Raw genomic sequence first — 18,744 nt, 5'->3', positions numbered from 1 at the left:
ATCAAAGAATTGGCCGAACCTTCAATTATAAACCCAAATGCGGTCTCTATAGCGTCTGGGTTTCCTGGCGGTCCACTTATTCTTTTATCTCGCAGAATTTCAGTAAAGACTTCAGCACCCGGTAATATGTCTACTGGTCTTGAAATGTGGAAGTCTCTGTCGGCTAAGGACAAGTCTTTTAAATAGTTGAGAGATGAGGTATTAATCTCGGAAACTGGAAGGTTATCGGTTATCTTATTTAATACTAGTGGTTGAATACTTAAATTATAACTAGGATCATCCTGCGATTTTAAAACTAAATTTGTTACACCGTGAATTGGTTGCGAAGTATTTGACGACTCGAGTTCAGAATATTTTGTCATCCTTATAAGTGTGTCTTTAACAAAATAAAACTTCCTTTTGAAAACTGTCAAGCTCTCAAAATTCGGTTGAAAATCTGGATTTAACTTCATTTGCAACACGTTTTCATTATCACATAAGTTTTTAAATTCGGAAAAATCATTGTCAATTTCCGATGCCTGTACTCTAAATTCTTGTGTAATTCGCGTTTCTTTTTGACTTTGATAAACATGTTGAGCTTGTTTATGCAGCTCTTCGATTTCCGCCAAAATATAATCTTTTTTTGCTATCGCCAATTTAAGTTGTATTTTATCATTCATGTTTACGTAATGCTTATTGCAGTAGCAATATTATCAAAGGGAAACAAATTCACAAGGAATTTAAATATCGAATTTAGTATTGACACCAAATCCGAAACGCTCGCAATCGTAAATAGGTACGCTAGTAATCGTAAATATGTAAATCCGGCTCGATAGGACCAAAAATGGTTTCGCCACAGTGCGAAATGAAACTCAAAAAAAAATAATTCGAAGGACCAGTCTTATGGTATTAACAATAAGACGACGATTCTACAAGGTAGAAATATTTAGATCGATTTGGAGTCGTGATACTCTTCCGAGTTAGTTCGATGATTTATGCTCGAACCTTCAAGTACCAAGGGACGGCGAGTTCGATAAATATCAAATAGCACGTATGAATAAAGAACTAACCTTTTATTCTTATAGATGGTCTTGATCCAGCGCTGGGATCAGGGCGATTCTCTCTTGATGGTGGTGATGGGGTCACAAAATACAGCGAGGTATTCACAACAAATTCAATATAGAGCGCCCGCGTGAAGAGTCAAATTGCAACTATTTTTTTTACTTTTGTTTTTCTTTTGTCTTGTATTCGGGCAGTCGGGCGTCGTTCGAAATTCAAAACGTACTACCGATAAGTACCGGCCAAACCAAACGTTTTTAAAGTTTAAAAATATAATACAATGTTTTAAAAATAAATATCAAACCGCCTTTTGAACTTTTAACTGTGCATCAGATCTTTTTAGGTAAAATCTGAAGGTTTTTTCTCCATTTGAAAAATATTTAGTATATTTAAAAAAATAATTAAACAATACCTTTCCTTCAAAATGCAAAAACAACACTTTCTGCCCTGTAGCGGGTAAATATTAAGTTAAAAATATGCCGCTTTTCCTGGGATATAGTACATTTTCTGGACATTCCAAAAACATGCACAACTGAGAATTGATGATTTTTGATTTATAACGTTCTTGAAAGGAGTGAGCGATAAGGGATGCAAGATCCCTTGACCTTAAAAAAAAAAAAAAAATCGACAGTTGATCCATTGACAGTTGATCCATTGACAGTTGATCCATTGATAGTTGATCCATTGATAGTTGATCCATTGATACAACTATCAACGATCCATTGATAGTTGATCCATTCATAGTCGATTCATTGACAGTTGATCCATTGATAGTTACCGGTGCTGGCCTTGCTGGGCTTCCTGGTGCAGATGGGGGAGCTGTAGAGGCGCGGGCAGGCCGAGGGCGGCGCGCTGTCGGAGCGCGGCAGCGCGCGCGCCTCCTGGTGCGCGTACTGCTTGCCCGACACCGCCCCGCAGAGCACCCTGTGCCTGCAACAGGACCAAACACGCCGCCGGACATTCAGCACCACGACCCAATTCAAGGTGCACGAATGGCCCGAGCCACACAATTTGGACAACAATCAAAATATATTATTTTGAGAAATAAAAAGACTTTGTTTTTTGATACACTCACATTTTAATTAACCAACTAGTTTCGGCAAAAACCTGTTGCCCTCTTCAGGGTTTAATTTATGTCATAAATTAAACCCTGAAGAGGTTGTTGCCGAAACCAGTTGGTTAGTAAAAATGTGAGTGGATAAAAAAACAAAGTCTTTTTATTTCTCAAAATAATATATCAATATGATCTACAAAGTTAATGCTTTCAATATTCAAAATAAAAACAAAAAACAAAAAAAAATAATCAAAATGTTGCCTATTACTACTACTACCACTACCATCACACCATTTCCCCGCAGTATGCAGAGAGGATGGAACGCCACACTCTTCAGTCATGACATACACTGCTTACTTCCTTCACACATACGCTTCCTTTCTACACCCATGTAATACATTTTCATATTTCACTTTGATAGTAATTGCAATACATTTTCATATTTCACTTTGATCGTAAATGCATTACATTTTCATATTTTACTTTGATAGTAATTGCAATACATTTTCATATTTCACTTTGATAGGAATTGCAATACATTTTCATATATTACTTTGATAGGAATTGCAATACATTTTCATATTTCACCTTGATAGGAATTGCAATACATTTTCATATTTCACATTGATAGTAATCGCAATACATTTTCATATTTCACTTTGATAGTAATCGCAATACATTTTCATATTTCACTTTGATAGGAATTGCAATACATTTTCATATATTACTTTGATAGGAATTGCAATACATTTTTATATTTGACTTTGATAGGAATTGCAATACATTTTTATATTTGACTTTGATAGGAATCCTAATACATTTTCATATTCGATTTCGATAGGAATTGTAAAACACTTTGTAAAACACCTTACCTGTGTTTCTGAACGGCCACAAAGACACAGATCATCATACAGAGAAGCAGCAGAACACAGCTGCAGACCATCACCAGAATGCTTGTGTCTAGAGGTTCACTCGGCGGTCCAATCTCCTCTGAAAATTTATGACAGTTATTGTATCGGCATTAATTTTGTGGTGAGACGAGATTAAATTTGAAATAAAACACTTGTTTTATGTATTAATTTTTAAATAAAACACAAATTTTTTGAGTCTACTAAGTTGTATTTTCTAAAAAACACACAAAAATTTATATTGCAACAATTGTTTCACCTAGTTATGGAATTTTTTAAACGAATGAAAATGCTAGACATTCGTTTGAAAATGCCATAACTAGGCGAAACAATTGTCACGATATTAGTTTTATGTGTTTTTTTTAAAAGTAAAATACAACTTAGTAGACTCAGAAAATCTGTGTTTGATTTAAAAATTAATAATGATAATAATAAAACCCTTATCCCCACCCCAATGGTGCATAGGGCACTGTGTCATATAAACGCAGTGTTATCTTGATCGTTTACACATGAAGGAAAGGTGATCAGCCCTCCGCTTCAGGTACCAGTCCATGGTAATATTGACTAAATATTACAGTGGAAAAATCATTTATATTTTATTTTACCCCCCTTGGGAATCGAACCCGGGACCTCCAGAACGGTAGCCGAGCGTGCTGACCATTACACTACGGAGGCGGACAATTAAAAAAAATTGAAAAATTAATACATAAATTAAAATGGATTCTACAAATTAAAGCCAAATCAATAAATAAAACACTTGTTTTTTTACCACATGAGTTTTTTTATTGTTACGACTTGTTTCAGAAGCTACAGATGCTTCCATCTACAGGTTTGAATATAAACTTTTAAAAGTTTATACATATCGTAGTCGTACAGGAGAAAGTGACCAACTACCAAAACTTAAAATGCTCAGGAGAGCCATTTAACTCACTTTTGCTTGGCAAAAAAATAAACTTCAATGAAGTTACTCATTTTTAACGAGTCATTATATTATACTTCCAAGTTTAAAATCCTTTGGGATTTTTTCAGGGCAATATCTAGCTACTAAGATATCAAATAGTCAATGATTACGTTTTTGTAAAAAATGCACTTGGTCACTTTCTCCTGTATGACTACGATATTCAAATTTGTAGATAAAAGTATACGTAGCTTCTGAAACTAATTGTAACAATATAATACTGGAGTGATAAAAGACAGTTGTTTTATTTAAAATTCAATTAACAACTATATCAACCCTTTCCGTAATCATTAAAAAATGAAAGCATATTTTTTTTTTAGATATATTTACACTTTCCACTAGTAATTGAGCCAATGAACAAGTAGAGCAAGCAACGTCAACCACTATACTACAAAAATGGATAGTGTTGATAGATCATATTTTCAGTCGAACAATAAAAAATAAATAATGAATAAAAAGGGTTTTTGCAATTTTTTTAAATCAGATGTTTTAATAAAACAGGGTGAGAAACTGCTTTTTTCTAATATTGTTCTTATATTCACAATATTGAAATATTTATCAAGGTGTGCAATGGATTATTACGATAATTATTTTATTTATTATAACTATTTTTTTAAAAGGAATACACCGCAAAGCCTCTACTTTTAGAGGCTTGTCTGCAGGTAGGATAGTAAGGTAGGGAAGGTAAATGTAAAAAATGTATCACTAACACCCAGACCAATTGAAAACAAATCTTCAATACATTTTGCAATTGGCGGGAATTGAATATGAAATGACCCTCAGACGAATGTGTGGCAAAACGATGTTTGATAGATGTTCGAATGACGAAATGAGGAAAGAATGCAAGGCTGAGATAAGTATTATCGATAAAATTAAGAAAGGTGTGTTGAGATGGTTTGGACATGTGGAACGTATGAGTGAGGAAAGAACGGTTAAACAAATTTATGAGACGAATGTAGTTGGAAAAAGAAGCAGAGGACGACCGAGGAAAACCTGGCACAATCAGGTATGTCAAATACTTGAAAGCGGCCGGGTCAGGAGTCGTAATAATCGTCGGGTATGTATGAGGATATGCATGAATGTAGAAGAGGCGAAGAATGTTTGCAAAGATAGAGTGGTGTGGCGTTCGATTCTCTCTGCCTACCCCTGCGAGGAAGCGGCGTGATGGTTAGTTAGTTAGTTAGTTAGTCCATGGTAGAAGAAATAAATGACACATCCCGGAAAACGATTATTCGAGGAACGATAGATAAAGGTTTCACTGTATAAGCTAACTGAATATATAAAAAAAGCCTATGTAAAGTATTGACTTTGATCTGACTGTGTTACCTGACTACGCCACTGCACCTGCCTATAAAATAATAAAAAATAAAAAGGGTTTTTCAGGGTGATAATTTCCATTGTTCAATATTAAAATATGTGCTAAGGTGTGGTGTGGATAATAGCATGCCCTTCACATTACCTCCAGTCTCTGTTTTGGTGGCAACAGTGTAGACAGCTGTGGTAGGCCCGGCCATGTTGATGGCGGTGACCCGCAACTGGTACCAAACCCCGGGCTGTAGCCTTCCCAGCACCAATCTGTTGTTTCCGACTTCCTAGAAGTTTAAGCGACATGTCGTTAATGAGTAACAATACCCCCAAACGCAAAATTTTATTATTTTTTTTTAAATCATATTTTCGGTACATGGATATTTAAAAAAATATTTTATAAATTAAATGTATTATGGCTCTTAAGGTATAGCCTGTGTTGAGCCGAAATACTTAGTAATGTTAGAAATTTATTGATTTGTGAAGATCACATTCGTTTGATAGTGCCATAACTAGGCGAAACTATTCTCACAATATTAATTTTTTATGTGTTTTTGTTAATAAAATACAACTTAGTAGACTCAAAAAATCTGTGTTTGATTTAAAATTAATACATGAATGTTAATAAATAATAATAATAAACCCTTATCCACACCCCAATGGTGCATAGGGCACTGCTTCATATGAACACTGTTATCTTGATCGTTTACACACGAAGGAAAGGTGATCAACCCTCCGCTTCAGGTACCAGTCCAGGGTAGTGTTGAATAAATATTAGAGTGAAAAAATCACAAATATTTATTTGAACCCCCCTGGGAATCAAACCCGGGACCTCCAGAATGGTAGCCGAGCGTACTGACCATTACACTACGGAGGCAGACAAAGACATGAATGTTAAAAATGTTAATACAGTATAGGGTTTTTTTAATTTTATTTTTATTTTATACATTACAAGATATGTATGTATAATACAATAAAATAATCACAAGTATTAAGCCTGGACTCTAATTAACCCCTTGTGTGATTTGCCCGAATACAATTTGGGTAGGTATTTTTCTGACACAGTGATTTGCCTGGATCCAGTTCGGGCACATGGTACACGAAACTTTTTATAGTGATTTGCTCCAATCCAGCTCGGGTCGTTCCCCCACCAGTTTAGATATATCCATTTTTCTTTCCTAACTAACTAACTAACCATCACGCCGCAGGGGTAGGCAGAGAGAATAGAACGCCACACCACTCTGTCTTTGCAAACATTTTTCACCTCTTCCATGTTCATGCATCTCCTCATACATACCCGCCGATTGTTACGACTCCTAACCTGACTACTTTCAAGTATTTGGCATACCTGATCGTGCCATGTTTTTCTTGGTCTTCCTCTGCTCCTTTTTCCACTTACATTTGCCTCATAAATTTGTTTTACCGTTCTTTCTTCACTCATTTGTTCTACATGTCCAAACCATCTCAACACACCTTTCTTAATTTTATCGAGATTGCTTATCTCAGCTTTGCATTCCTTCCTTGTTTCACTATTCGCACATCTATCATACATCGTTTTGTCGCACATTTTTCTGAGAGTTTCTTGTATTTTAGTATTTCTTGATCTTCCCAATAGATGTCTCTATGTATTCTAACTAAAAAATAATGCAATTGGATTTGATATTGGCTAGCAACAAGCTCAAAGAAGATACTGATTTTGTATGGCCGGCCTGCAAGCACGGAATTGGAGAGCGCGTTAACAAAAGCGTGTTGGTCAAAAATGGAAAGATTGATTTTACCGGGAGGGGATCTGGCTGCAGCCAGAGGCGGGTGGCGAGGATCCGGTAGTCCACACTCCATCGAGGAAGTCCGCAAAGACCATCTCTCCAGCTGGAGAGGTCCAGGAACACGGCACTGGAGTTGCTCCTCATCCACTCCGTTCCACTAGGAGCTGTCATGACTGGAACCAGAGATAAAAGATATGGTTAATTTACATTTTTTTTTCTTTAAACCCTTATCTGCACCCCAATGGTGCATAGAGCACTGCATCATATAAACACAGTATTATTTTGATCACTTACACACGAAGGAAAGGTGATCAGCCCTCCGCTTCAGGTACCAGTCCAGGGTAATATTGAATAAATATTAGAGTGAAAAAATCACTTATATTTATTTGACTCTCCTGGGAATCAAACCCGGGACCTCCAGTACAGTAGCTGAGCGAGCTGACCATTACACGGCGGCGGCGGACAAATTAATGTATATACATATAATCATCATAGTTACATTTACGGGTGGTGACTGACCGGAGCATTTTGTCATAATGTAACGTCGTAACATCGCTCGCGGCGAGCATCAGCGAGCATCCGAAACTATAGATGGAGCGCTCGGCTCGCTGTACTGACTATACGAATGCTCGCATCGTAACGTGTTACGTTACGACGAAATGGCTCTGGTCAGTCACCACCCTAAGGTAACATAATTTATACTGTCCGCATTTTATTATGATTTAATTAATATAGATTGAATAGTAATCTTCTTCTTCTTCTACTTTTTATAGATTCTCAGGATCTGTTTGTGCCTCGGCCTGTTGCTTTTGGGATGTTGACTCCCAGCTACCTCTCCACATTTTTTAAGGTCTGCCTGGAGGATATATAACCCAAAAATTTCAAATGGAATCCTACCGACTGTCTGCAGTTACAATATATATATATATATATATATATATATATATATATATATATATATATATATATATATATATATATATATATATATATATATGTATGTATGTATGTATGTATGTATGTATATATATATATATATATATATATATATATATATATATATATATATATATATATATATATATATATATATATATATATATATATAATTTACGGGTCCGCCTCCATGGTGTAATGATTAGGGTGTTTAGCTACCGTGCTAGAGGTCCCGGGATAGATTCCCAGGGGGGGTGAAAATAAATATTAGTGATTTTACATTCTAATATTTATTTAATTTTACCCTGGACTGGTCCCTGAAGCGCAGGAATGATCACCTTGCATTCATGTAAGTAATGATAAATATAGCACTGCGTCAATACGATGCAGTGCCCTATGCATTATTGTGTGCGGATAAGGGTTAGAAGAAGGATTAACAATAAATATGGGAGTCAAACACTGCAATATATCGTTCCGAACATTTTTAATTTGTTGCCGACGGATGTTAGAGGTCAAAATAAAATATGGAAACAAAGGCAAAATAAAGGAATTGGTAAATGATCGAGAGTTAATTTTATGAAAATTGTAAAATGTGTATATTCTTCATTTTTTTCTCTTTTTTGTGTCTATATTAGGTTAAAATCGTTTCAAAACAATAAAAAATGTATTAAAAAAGAACTCCACCGACAAGACACACAAGGTGGCTTGGTGGGTCTCTGCAAAAAAAAAAAAAAACCTCGTAATATGTATAAATTGTGATTTCAATAAATGTATACAAAAAAAAAGTTACGTGTTTATTTGGGAATATTAAAATATTGGAGTCACGTCACCTGATCCGAGCGTGGTGGCCACGGCCACGGCAGGCCTGGAGGGCCCCGCGAGCCCCCGGGCGACCAGCTGCACCTCGTAGCGCCGCCCGCAGGCCAGCTGCGCCAGGGTGCGGCTGCCGGCGCCGGCGCCGCCAAGCTGATCCGACTGCCAGGGCTCATCCTCCTTGCGCCACCTCAGCTCGTACCCTGGAGATGGAGAAAAGATGAAGAAAATCCGCCGGGAATTATTTATTAAGACAGGAAGGCGGTAGTGCTGCATTTCAATTTGGCTAATTTTTACATGTTGAGATCTTCACATAGGTGAAGAAGAATATGGAAGTCCTAGTATTTATTTTTTATAATTATTATTTTTTATTAATTTAATATACCTATTACATGTTGACATCTCAACATAGGTTAAGAAGAATATGGAAGTCTTAGTAGGTATTTTTTTTAAATTTCATTATTTTTTTAAAATTTAATATACCTAGTTACATTTTTTTATACAATTTGACAAATGACATTCGTTTGAAAGTTAATTTTTTATGTGTTTTTTAACAATAAAATACAACTCAGTAGGCTCAAAAAATCAGTGTTTGATTTAAAGGTGGAGACTGACCTTTACATTTCGTCGTAACATCGCTCGCGGCGAGCATAACCGAGCATCCGAAACTACGGATAGTGCACTCGGTTCGGTGTACTGACTGCCTGAATGCTCGCATCGTAACGTGTTACGTTACGACGAAATGCTCCAGTCAGTTTCCACCTTAACATTATAAATAAAACTAAAAATATAACGCCAAATCTATAAATTCTTCATTCGTGTTGAGATGTAAAAAAAATACCCTATTTGATTGATTTTCAGTCAGCAACGGCGGTTTGCAGGTTCTTACCTAGGATGGGGGAAGTGTGGTTGGGCGGGGCCCATTCCAGCAGCAGCGCCTGTCTCTCGGGCAGGGCCCTGAGGCGCGGAGGGGAGGGCGGGGCCACCACAGCCACCAAGTAGGAGACCTTGTCCCACCCAAACAGGTTCTTGGCCACGCAGGTGTAGTTGCCTTCCAGCGACGGGTTCAAACCTTGAAATACAATGGATGGACAATCTTGCTCATTAATCAGTTCCCAGTTTAGCCGAAGAGTTTGCATTGTAATGATGAGCCCGAGTGCTGCTCGATTGTATCCCGACTTCGTAGATAATCAAAATTTTGATTGCCCAAATACTTGTTCACAAAATCTGGATTTTGTGAACAAGTATTGAAATTACAGGAGTTATTTTCATATTATATTTGCTCAATAAAAAGCTTCTTTTCGTCTCACCGATAGATGTCTCTAGTGAAGTTTTAGTGATTCAAGAATAATGTTTCAAAATTGGTTCATATATATAGAACTTCCAAGAATTTAGAGTAGTGAGGTTGTCAATAATGGGTACAATTGGTGAATGTTACACGTGTGCAAAGTGATCTATGAAGGTCGTCAGCCCCGTAAATGCCCAGACTTCCATATTCTTCTTCATCTTTGATGAGATGTCAAAAAATAATATCGTAGATAATCGCCTAAATTTATTTTATTTGAAGTAAAAAGTGGTGTTTATTAAAGTTTGATAGCTGAAAACATGAAAAAATCATCGACATGCGCTCACAAACGAGCGAGACAACCACCTCAGTTGGCAGCCCGAAAGCTACTGCCCAATCACTAGAAACACAACTGAGAACGAACTGAGATGGCACATCTTGCATTCGGATATAACCAAGTAAAGAAAGAGTGAGATGTGAATAGTGTGGCATGGCATTTTTTTAGTATGAATATACCTACGATATACGTTTGATCATATTCTACATTTTTTTCTGAATTCTCACAAAAAAATCTCTTTATAATGTGCCCGATAAATGGTAATTGTTGCGTTTTTTTTTTCATTTAATGCGTAAATGCGTTATGAAAGAATACCTTCAATTTGAAATGAAATATAATTACATTTATCGAGATATTACAAGCAATGTGTACTAGTAACGTATCACCAGAAACGAAGGGTTAAACATGCAAGAAAAAATAAACCATCCACACTGACTAGCCAACCCCCCCACTCTCCACCCACCCCCAAATCCAAAGCCCTAAGGAGGAATACCAAGTAAACCTGAGATACTACTTGGGACATCTTTGTATCGTGTGTGACTCACTGTTGATGAGGAGGCTGTCATTGTTGTTAAATACCAAGCAAGCCTAACCTACTACTCGGGACATCTTTGTATCGTGTTGACTCACTGTTGATGAGGAGGCTGTCATTGTTGTTGAATACCGAGCAAGCCTAACCTACTACTCGGGACATCTTTGTATCGTGTTGACTCACTGTTGATGAGGAGGCTGTCATTGTTGTTGAATACCAAGCAAGCCTAACTTACTACTCGGGACATCTTTGTATCGTGTTGACTCACTGTTGATGAGGAGGCTGTCATTGTAGTTGAATACCAAGCAAGCCTAACCTACTACTCGGGACATCTTTGTATCGTGTTGACTCACTGTTGATGAGGAGGCTGTCATTGTTGTTGAATACCAAGCAAGCCTAACTTACTACTCGGGACATCTTTGTATCGTGTTGACTCACTGTTGATGAGGAGGCTGTCATTGTAGTTGAATACCAAGCAAGCCTAACCTACTACTCAGGATATTTATGTACTAAGTTGACTTACTGTTGATGAGGAGGCTGTCATCGCTGTTGAGGATGAAGCTGGGATGGTGGGTGATGACCCTGGAGTTGTGATACCAGACAGTGCGCGGCTGCGGGCTTCCGAGAGCTCGGCAAGCCAGCCGCAAGCTGCTCCCGGCGCCCGCTACCAGCTTGCCACCGAGAGAAGACACTCCGGCCACAACTGAAACCAGCCCATTTTTTATTTTTTTAAAAATTTATTTATTTATTATATTTACATTTTTAAGTATAACATAATACATTTTTGTCCGCCTCCGTGGTGTAATGGTCAGCGTGTTTAGCCACCATGCTGGAGGTCCTGGGTTCGATTCCCAGGGGGGTTGAAAATAAATATTTGTGATTTTACACTGTAATATTTATTTAATATTACCCTGGACTGGTACCTGAAGCGGAGGGCTGATCACCTTTCCTTCATGTGTTAGCGGTCAAGATAACACTGCGTTATGTGTATGATGCAGTGCCCTATGCACCATTGGGTGCGGATAAGGGTTATAAGTAAGTAAGTAAAATACCTCTGTCGCTAGGTTCTGCGTTGACCGTTCTGGAGGCCTCTCCTTCCCCGACCGCGGTGGCGGCCGTGACCCAAGCCTCGTACCTCCTGCCCTGCTCCAAGCCCCGGATAGCGTGCGACAAGGACTCCTGCCTCTCCCTCTCCGGATCGGGCCATTGGTCAGACACCCGGTAGCTCTGGACGGTACCTCCGCTGAAATGGCGCAAGAAAGTTTACTCATTTATTTCCTTTGACCTTTCCCTTACTTTTTCTGGGATCTTTTTTTGTATTAAGGTGGAGACTGACCGGAGCATTTCGTCGTAACGTAACACGTTACGATGCGAGCATTCAGGCAGTCAGTACACCGAGCCGAGCGCTCCATCCATAGTTTCGCATTCTCGCTAATGCTCGCTGCGAGCGATGTTACGACGTTATGTTACGACGAAATGCTCTGGTCAGTCTCCACCTTTATATATATATTATTTATACTTGTATTTATTTGTAATATTGTCAAATTCAAAAGAATTTATATAAAAATAAGAAAAAAATTAGTTAGCAAAAATAATCTTTTATTTAAAACATATTTTTCCCTATGCTCCATCGGGTGTAGATGGGGTTTGAAGAAGAAGAAGAAACCTCATGGTTTTGATATTATTAATATCACTAGTGGTGTGTTTAGACTGCTACATAGCGATATCGCTTTTACCGATATCACCATGTCAAGATACTAGGATACGCTACCTGTTACCAGATACTAGTCTGCTAACAGACTGTTTTATGCTCCTTGTATCTCGTATTATACGCTACCGCGGTACGCTAAATTATTTTGCGTACCGTTTCAAAATGCTTGTATTTCAAATGTTTCTTCAAATTAGAAACACTTGTTTCGAAGGATAGTTTTTGCTATGCTAATTTGTTTGCTTCAGAAAGCACATAAAAATATCTCCTAACTTCACTTTTACGCGATTCATTTTGACGTTTCGACAGAGCGGGAAATAATTTCAAAAAATTAAAAAAAAATTCAGTTTACTTAACAATTTCAGAATATCTGTGATACTTCGTATCTCCAGTGAGTCCTGAGCCGAGCGATATTTAACGTGCCATGACTGACATCGACATGTATATTAGTCTCTTTTCATCATTTGTATCTAATAATCCAATAGACTAAGAAAGAGATAGCTTCACAATATACAATGCAAAACGACTGACCGGCAAGCGAGTGCATTGATAAGCTAAAATTAGTTTTATGTTTTATGAGTGACAATGTTACTGCGGGTTACATTGGTTTGAAACAGATTTGTGAGATTTAACTAATGGCTAGTGCATGGGTGGCCAACCTTTTCAGCAGCCGGGCCAAATTTTAGAAATGAGATTTCCTACCGGGCCGTAAAACAACATTTCTTTAATTATTCAAAGCAAACATGAAATATGTTTTTTTTTTTAAAGGCGATTTAAAAAAAAAAAGATTATCAAACGTATTATATTTATTAGAATAGAGTCCGCCTCCGTAGTGTAATGGTCAGCACGCTCGGCTACCGTTCTGGAGGTCCCGGGTTCGATTCCCAGGGGGGGTAAAATAAATATGAGTGATTTTTTCACTGTAATATTTATTCAATATTACCCTGGACTGGTACCTGAAGCAGAGGGCTGATCACCTTTCCTTCATGTGTAAACGATCAAGATAACACTGCGTTTATATGACGCAGTGCCCTATGCACCATTGGGGTGCGGATAAGGGTTTATGATGATGAATAGAGTTAGGCAATAATCAATCATTTTTATTAAATTAGGGACAGCCCATTGAGCAATCAGTTTTCTTTTCTGGACACAGAATTTTAATGACACTCTCCAAACATTCCTTAACCGTTTCACAATCTGAATATTGGTTTGTTAGTATCATGGCTATTGCGTAACTAGCTTTTACTAAGTATTTTGACTCTTGAATCTATGTGTGTTTAAAAGTCTATCGCAAAATGCTCTGAGTGTTTGTTAAAAACAAATATAAGAAATTGTCACGATAATTGTCAGGATATTGAGAGAAGAGTGAATGCAGGGAATAGAATAAATGGTGCTATTAACAGAGTGATTGGGAATAAGAATATGTCCATGGAAGCCAATCTAGCGGTTCACAACGGCGTGCTAGTACCGACACTAATGTATGGAAGCGAAACATGGAACTGGCAAAGGAAGGATGAAATCAGAGTGAACGCTGTTGAAATGCGCTCCCTCAGACGAATGTGTGGAAAATCATTGTATGACAGAATTAAAAACGACGATATAAGAAAGGAATGTAAGGCTGAACGAGGAATAATTGAAAAGATTAGGAAGAGTTCTTTGCGGTGGTATGGACATGTGGAGCGAATGGATAGCGAGAGAATGACTAAGAAAATATATGTGGCGAATGTGAGAGGGAAAACAGAACGTGGACGACCGAAAAAGACTTGGCACGATCAGATCAATCAGAACCTAAAATCTGGCGGTGTCAAAAGTCTGCGTAATCGGAGGGCATGTATGACTAGATGTATAATAATAATAATTTGGATAATTTGTATAGCGCCATTTTCGTAAAATAATACCTCAAGGGCGCTTATAAAGACATAGATAATAATAATAATAATAGGATGATGATGATAATGATATACAAAAAAATAAATGGATTAAAACGTCGTCAATCGGTCTCGGACCGTCGAGTCTGGAGCGGGGAAAAGATGACAAATTAAAACGTCTTCCTCTTGATCCTATGGGCTGGAAAATGGCCAAAGTGTTGGGCAGGACGCCTTCTTGAGCGATGGTCGTCACGCTGGAGGGCAGCTTGTTGAGCTCCTCGTCATTGTGGATGGCCAACTTCCAACTTCCAGACTAGCACAGTCGGGTTCAACACAGTTCAAACGGGACTTCGCTTTTATCCTCTTTTGACGCCTTTCCGTTATCCGACATGATTGTTTTGTCTCTGAGGTTTTCGTAGTTCGATTTCATCAAATTTAACCGTTTAAGCACACGTTCTAGGATCGTTATTGTCTTTGCACATTTTTATTGCAGTCATTTATTCCCGAGAAGGTAGGGGTTTCGGATGAATACACTATGGTCGTAACGTACCCTTAAGGGACTAACACAAAGCACTTTTTAACGCCCGATGGCCACATGTGTTCATTCGGCACAGATTCTTAGAAACACACTACACCGTTTAGGACCGCATTGCTATATTGAACGAAATGGTATGGATGTGAAGGAGGCGAGGAGTGTATATCAGGACAGAAGAGTGTGGCGTTCCATCCTCTCTGCCTACCCCTACGGGGAAACGGCATGATGGTAGTAGTAGTAGTAGTAGTAGTAGTAGTAGTAGTCACGATAATGAGATACCTCCATATATGGATATGATATGAACTACGCACGGTGGAATGTCCTTTTTGTATTAATTTTAAATCAAACACAGATTTTTTTGAGTCTACTAAGTTGTATTTTATTAACAAAAACACATAAAAAATTATACTGTGACAATTGTTTCACCTTGTTAGGGCATTATCAAACGAATGTGAAGATCAAATGGACTACGGTCCTTATGTAGCTATACAATTCTAAGTGACAGTTTTGACACGTGCAGCAATAATTTATGGGAGACAACAGTAGCTAATGGGGGATGTAGGTATGTACCCTTATATTTATTTTCTGGGAAAGGAAGAATTTATTGACATGGCAATTTTTTTAGAGAATTAATATTTTAAAGCTAAATACAATTGTTGGTAATATTATTTTTAAGAATTTATATATGTAGATGTAATTATTAGTTTATCAATAACGCATCATGCAAGCGTTTACAAAAAAAAAAAAGAATGTTCTTTTGGTGGTTTTATGTACACTTAAAAAAATGTGTGATATGCTCCGCGGGCCACAAGAAGACACCCGGTGGGCCGCATGTGGCCCGCGGGCCGCGGGTTGGCCACCCTTGGGCTAGTGGCTAGTATATTGTACGTATTAAAGCTCCATACAAGTATCATGATATAATGATCTCTTGACGTCACTATCACTCACCCGTGTATAGGACGAAGGTAGACCGTGTAGTGGATCAGTCGGCCATTGGGATTCAAGGGTGGTAACCAGCTCACCACAAGGGAACTGGACGTCAGCACGAGGACTTTGACATCGGCAGGAGCACTTGGGACTAAAAACACAATCATTATAACTAATAATACATATATCGCGGGTTAAATGCCAAAGGGCCACAATGCAAAAAAAACTCTTCTTTGTTGATGATTTAGAAACCATTTTTGTAATAAAAATGGTTTCTAAATCATCAACATTTTTTTAATCTTCGAAAAAGACACCCATGATTCTAGCGATATAAAATACACATTTATAATGCCATATAAAAAAATTAATAAAAATATTTTTTTTAATTAATGTTTTACTGAGTAAATAACACTATTTCTTAAAATCTACTGTGACACGTGTTTCGATGCATTCTGCATCATTTTTTAACACCGTATGCGGTGTTTGAAAAGTTATGCGGAATGCATCGAAACATGTGTCACAGTAGATTTTAAGAAATAGTGGTGTTTGCTAAGTAAAACATTAATTAAAAATGGATAGATATTACCACAAACTGACTGCCGAATCAATTAATGAAAAATAAATTTTTGTGACAATTGTTTTGCCTAGTTATGGCATTTTCAAACGAATGTCTGTGACTTTAACATATTAACTACCGAAAGAGGCTTTTCACTGCCAACCTTAGACGACCAAACATCGATTAGTGGGATTTTTTACCCTACATACAGTAAATAACTCTCACAATTATGTAAATCACTATATCCAAGTCAAATTTGAAGTATTCTTCAGCATTTTATTTATTATTTTGGCATTCGCGTTGTGGTAAAACATGATTTCATTGTAAATAAAAACACTTATTTTTGTATAGTAATACTATTCACCCGCCAATGAAAGCAACTGTAGCTTTTGAAACTAGTCATTAAAAATGAATATAATACTCAAGTGGTAAAAAACAATTGTTTTCATTTACAATTTATTCATTCAACACATTGTTTGCAGGAAATGCTTAAAAGCGTCTTTTACATACTGTTGGTATAGAGCGGGAGACGCTTATAAGCGTTCTATTTGCTTACTTTTCACAGAGCGCGAGATGCCAAAAACCATTGTACAGATGGGGAAAAGGTTTGCGGTTACTTATGATTTGTATACTGGCAGACTGTGAGTATAATTAGGGTCGGGGTTGATGGAAAAACCCTCCGACAACAATATGTTAAGAAGTGACTGAACATAAAATGAGATAATACGGGTGAATACTGACTGTCTTCTTGAGTGGAGCATATGATGGGTGAAGAAGAAGGTCCTACTCCGGCTCTGGACTGTCCCGCCACCCAAACTGAGTAGTTAGTGAACTTTTGAAGGTTTTCCAGCTGAAGGGAGCTGTGTACTGATGACACGTTGTATTGGATTCCATCTGAGAACAAAAAGCATTCATTTCATACACAGCTTTATTTATTTGAACTTTATGTACAGAAAAGAAATAAGTACATTGGCGGGCTTATTGCTAAAAAGTAATATCTTACAACCAACCAAAAACAGACTAGTGGTATTGGTCAAAACGTTTGATACCATGTATAGCTGTTTGCAATCAGAGGTGTACTTGAAAATTTAAGTAAAACAAAAATTACAAATTGATGATAATAATGTCCACCTTCTACTCTTCAGGACTTCCAGTATGAGGGGCTGTTGAGTACTTCTCCTCACATTGTTATTCCTGATGAAGTCATACCACTTTACACACAGTATTCGCCTCAGGCACCTTTTTTCAAAACTTGCTAGTAATAAAATCCCGCTTCCAAACTTAAAAATGAATTTACTTTTAAAACCACATAAATATGACATTTCAAAGTACTTAGTGTGTTTTATCAGTTTGTAAAATGTTGAAAACTTTTTAATATGCATCATTAAGTAAAAATTGCATATTTTCGAGTTAACGTTTTTTACCAGTAAACCCACGATATGTTAATTTTTTACCGTTGGCAGAATAGTGCAGGGTGTATCCTGTCATGGCTCCCCCCTGCAGGTGTCCCGGGATGGCTCTCCAGCCGACCCTAACGCTGTTGCTGCTCACGGCAGAGCATTGCAACTCCTCGGGAGCCACTTCCGGAGCTGAAAACATAAAATAACCAACTAACTAACCATCGCTCCGGCACAGCATCGTCAGCACACAAAAGGCAACAGACAGTGAAATTGATCATTTTAGCCCCAACCTTTCGGTTCTATTATGCAATTATTCATGTATAGATTAAACAGCCACGGTGACATTACACATCCCTGTTTAATACATTTCTCCTTCTTCTGTGAATGTCATCTCAGGTCCCCTCAATCTGTGTTATTTTTTTTGTTTACTTTCATGTATTTGTAGCTGTTGGGTTTCAAAAAAAAATATATATATTACGGTGGAATACAAAAATTGTGAGACCGTATCCATTACATTCTATATTGATATTCTCATTTTAAAAGTTGAGTTGTAGCAAATATATATCACCAGAAAGGGAAGGTTAATACAAGTTGCAAGGACTCACCTCCCTCCAGGGTGTCTCTATACACGGCGGGTGAGCTGGGTCCAGCCCCTGCGCTGTTGTAGCAGCTGATGGTGACGGAGTAGCGCGCCCCCTTGCTGAGCCCCGACAGCGTGGCCTGCTGGGAAGTGGGGGGCACCTTCAGCACATCTGACTTCTCTTCTGAAAAATAACATATCTTGAGTGAATCCGAATCTCTGTTTGCAAATATGGGTT

General features: G+C 37.7%; 1 protein-coding gene across 1 annotated transcript in view; it reads right to left on the bottom strand.

Annotated features, from left to right (window-relative positions):
- The window catches only part of LOC148299767 (cell adhesion molecule Dscam2-like), a gene marked incomplete at its 5' end in the record, with an annotated part of 51,397 nt that overhangs the window by 9,922 nt on the left and 22,731 nt on the right, over positions 1-18,744 (bottom strand). Inside the window, 12 exons of the mRNA XM_088275705.1 lie at positions 1,817-1,968; positions 2,965-3,082; positions 5,418-5,550; positions 7,042-7,202; positions 8,796-8,981; positions 9,668-9,850; positions 11,456-11,635; positions 11,985-12,175; positions 15,992-16,121; positions 17,268-17,420; positions 17,981-18,115; positions 18,532-18,690. Coding sequence (XP_088131831.1) covers positions 1,817-1,968; positions 2,965-3,082; positions 5,418-5,550; positions 7,042-7,202; positions 8,796-8,981; positions 9,668-9,850; positions 11,456-11,635; positions 11,985-12,175; positions 15,992-16,121; positions 17,268-17,420; positions 17,981-18,115; positions 18,532-18,690 — 1,881 coding nt within the window. The remainder of the gene's footprint in view (positions 1-1,816; positions 1,969-2,964; positions 3,083-5,417; positions 5,551-7,041; positions 7,203-8,795; positions 8,982-9,667; positions 9,851-11,455; positions 11,636-11,984; positions 12,176-15,991; positions 16,122-17,267; positions 17,421-17,980; positions 18,116-18,531; positions 18,691-18,744) is intronic.

Source organism: Brachycentrus maculatus, unplaced genomic scaffold, assembly GCF_059751285.1.
Source record: "Brachycentrus maculatus isolate JH-2025_06_01 unplaced genomic scaffold, ASM5975128v1 h1tg000958l, whole genome shotgun sequence".
Lineage (NCBI taxonomy): Eukaryota > Metazoa > Arthropoda > Insecta > Trichoptera > Brachycentridae > Brachycentrus > Brachycentrus maculatus.
The sequence above is the reverse complement of the archived record's forward strand: the minus strand, read 5'-3'. Positions and strand labels throughout refer to the sequence as shown.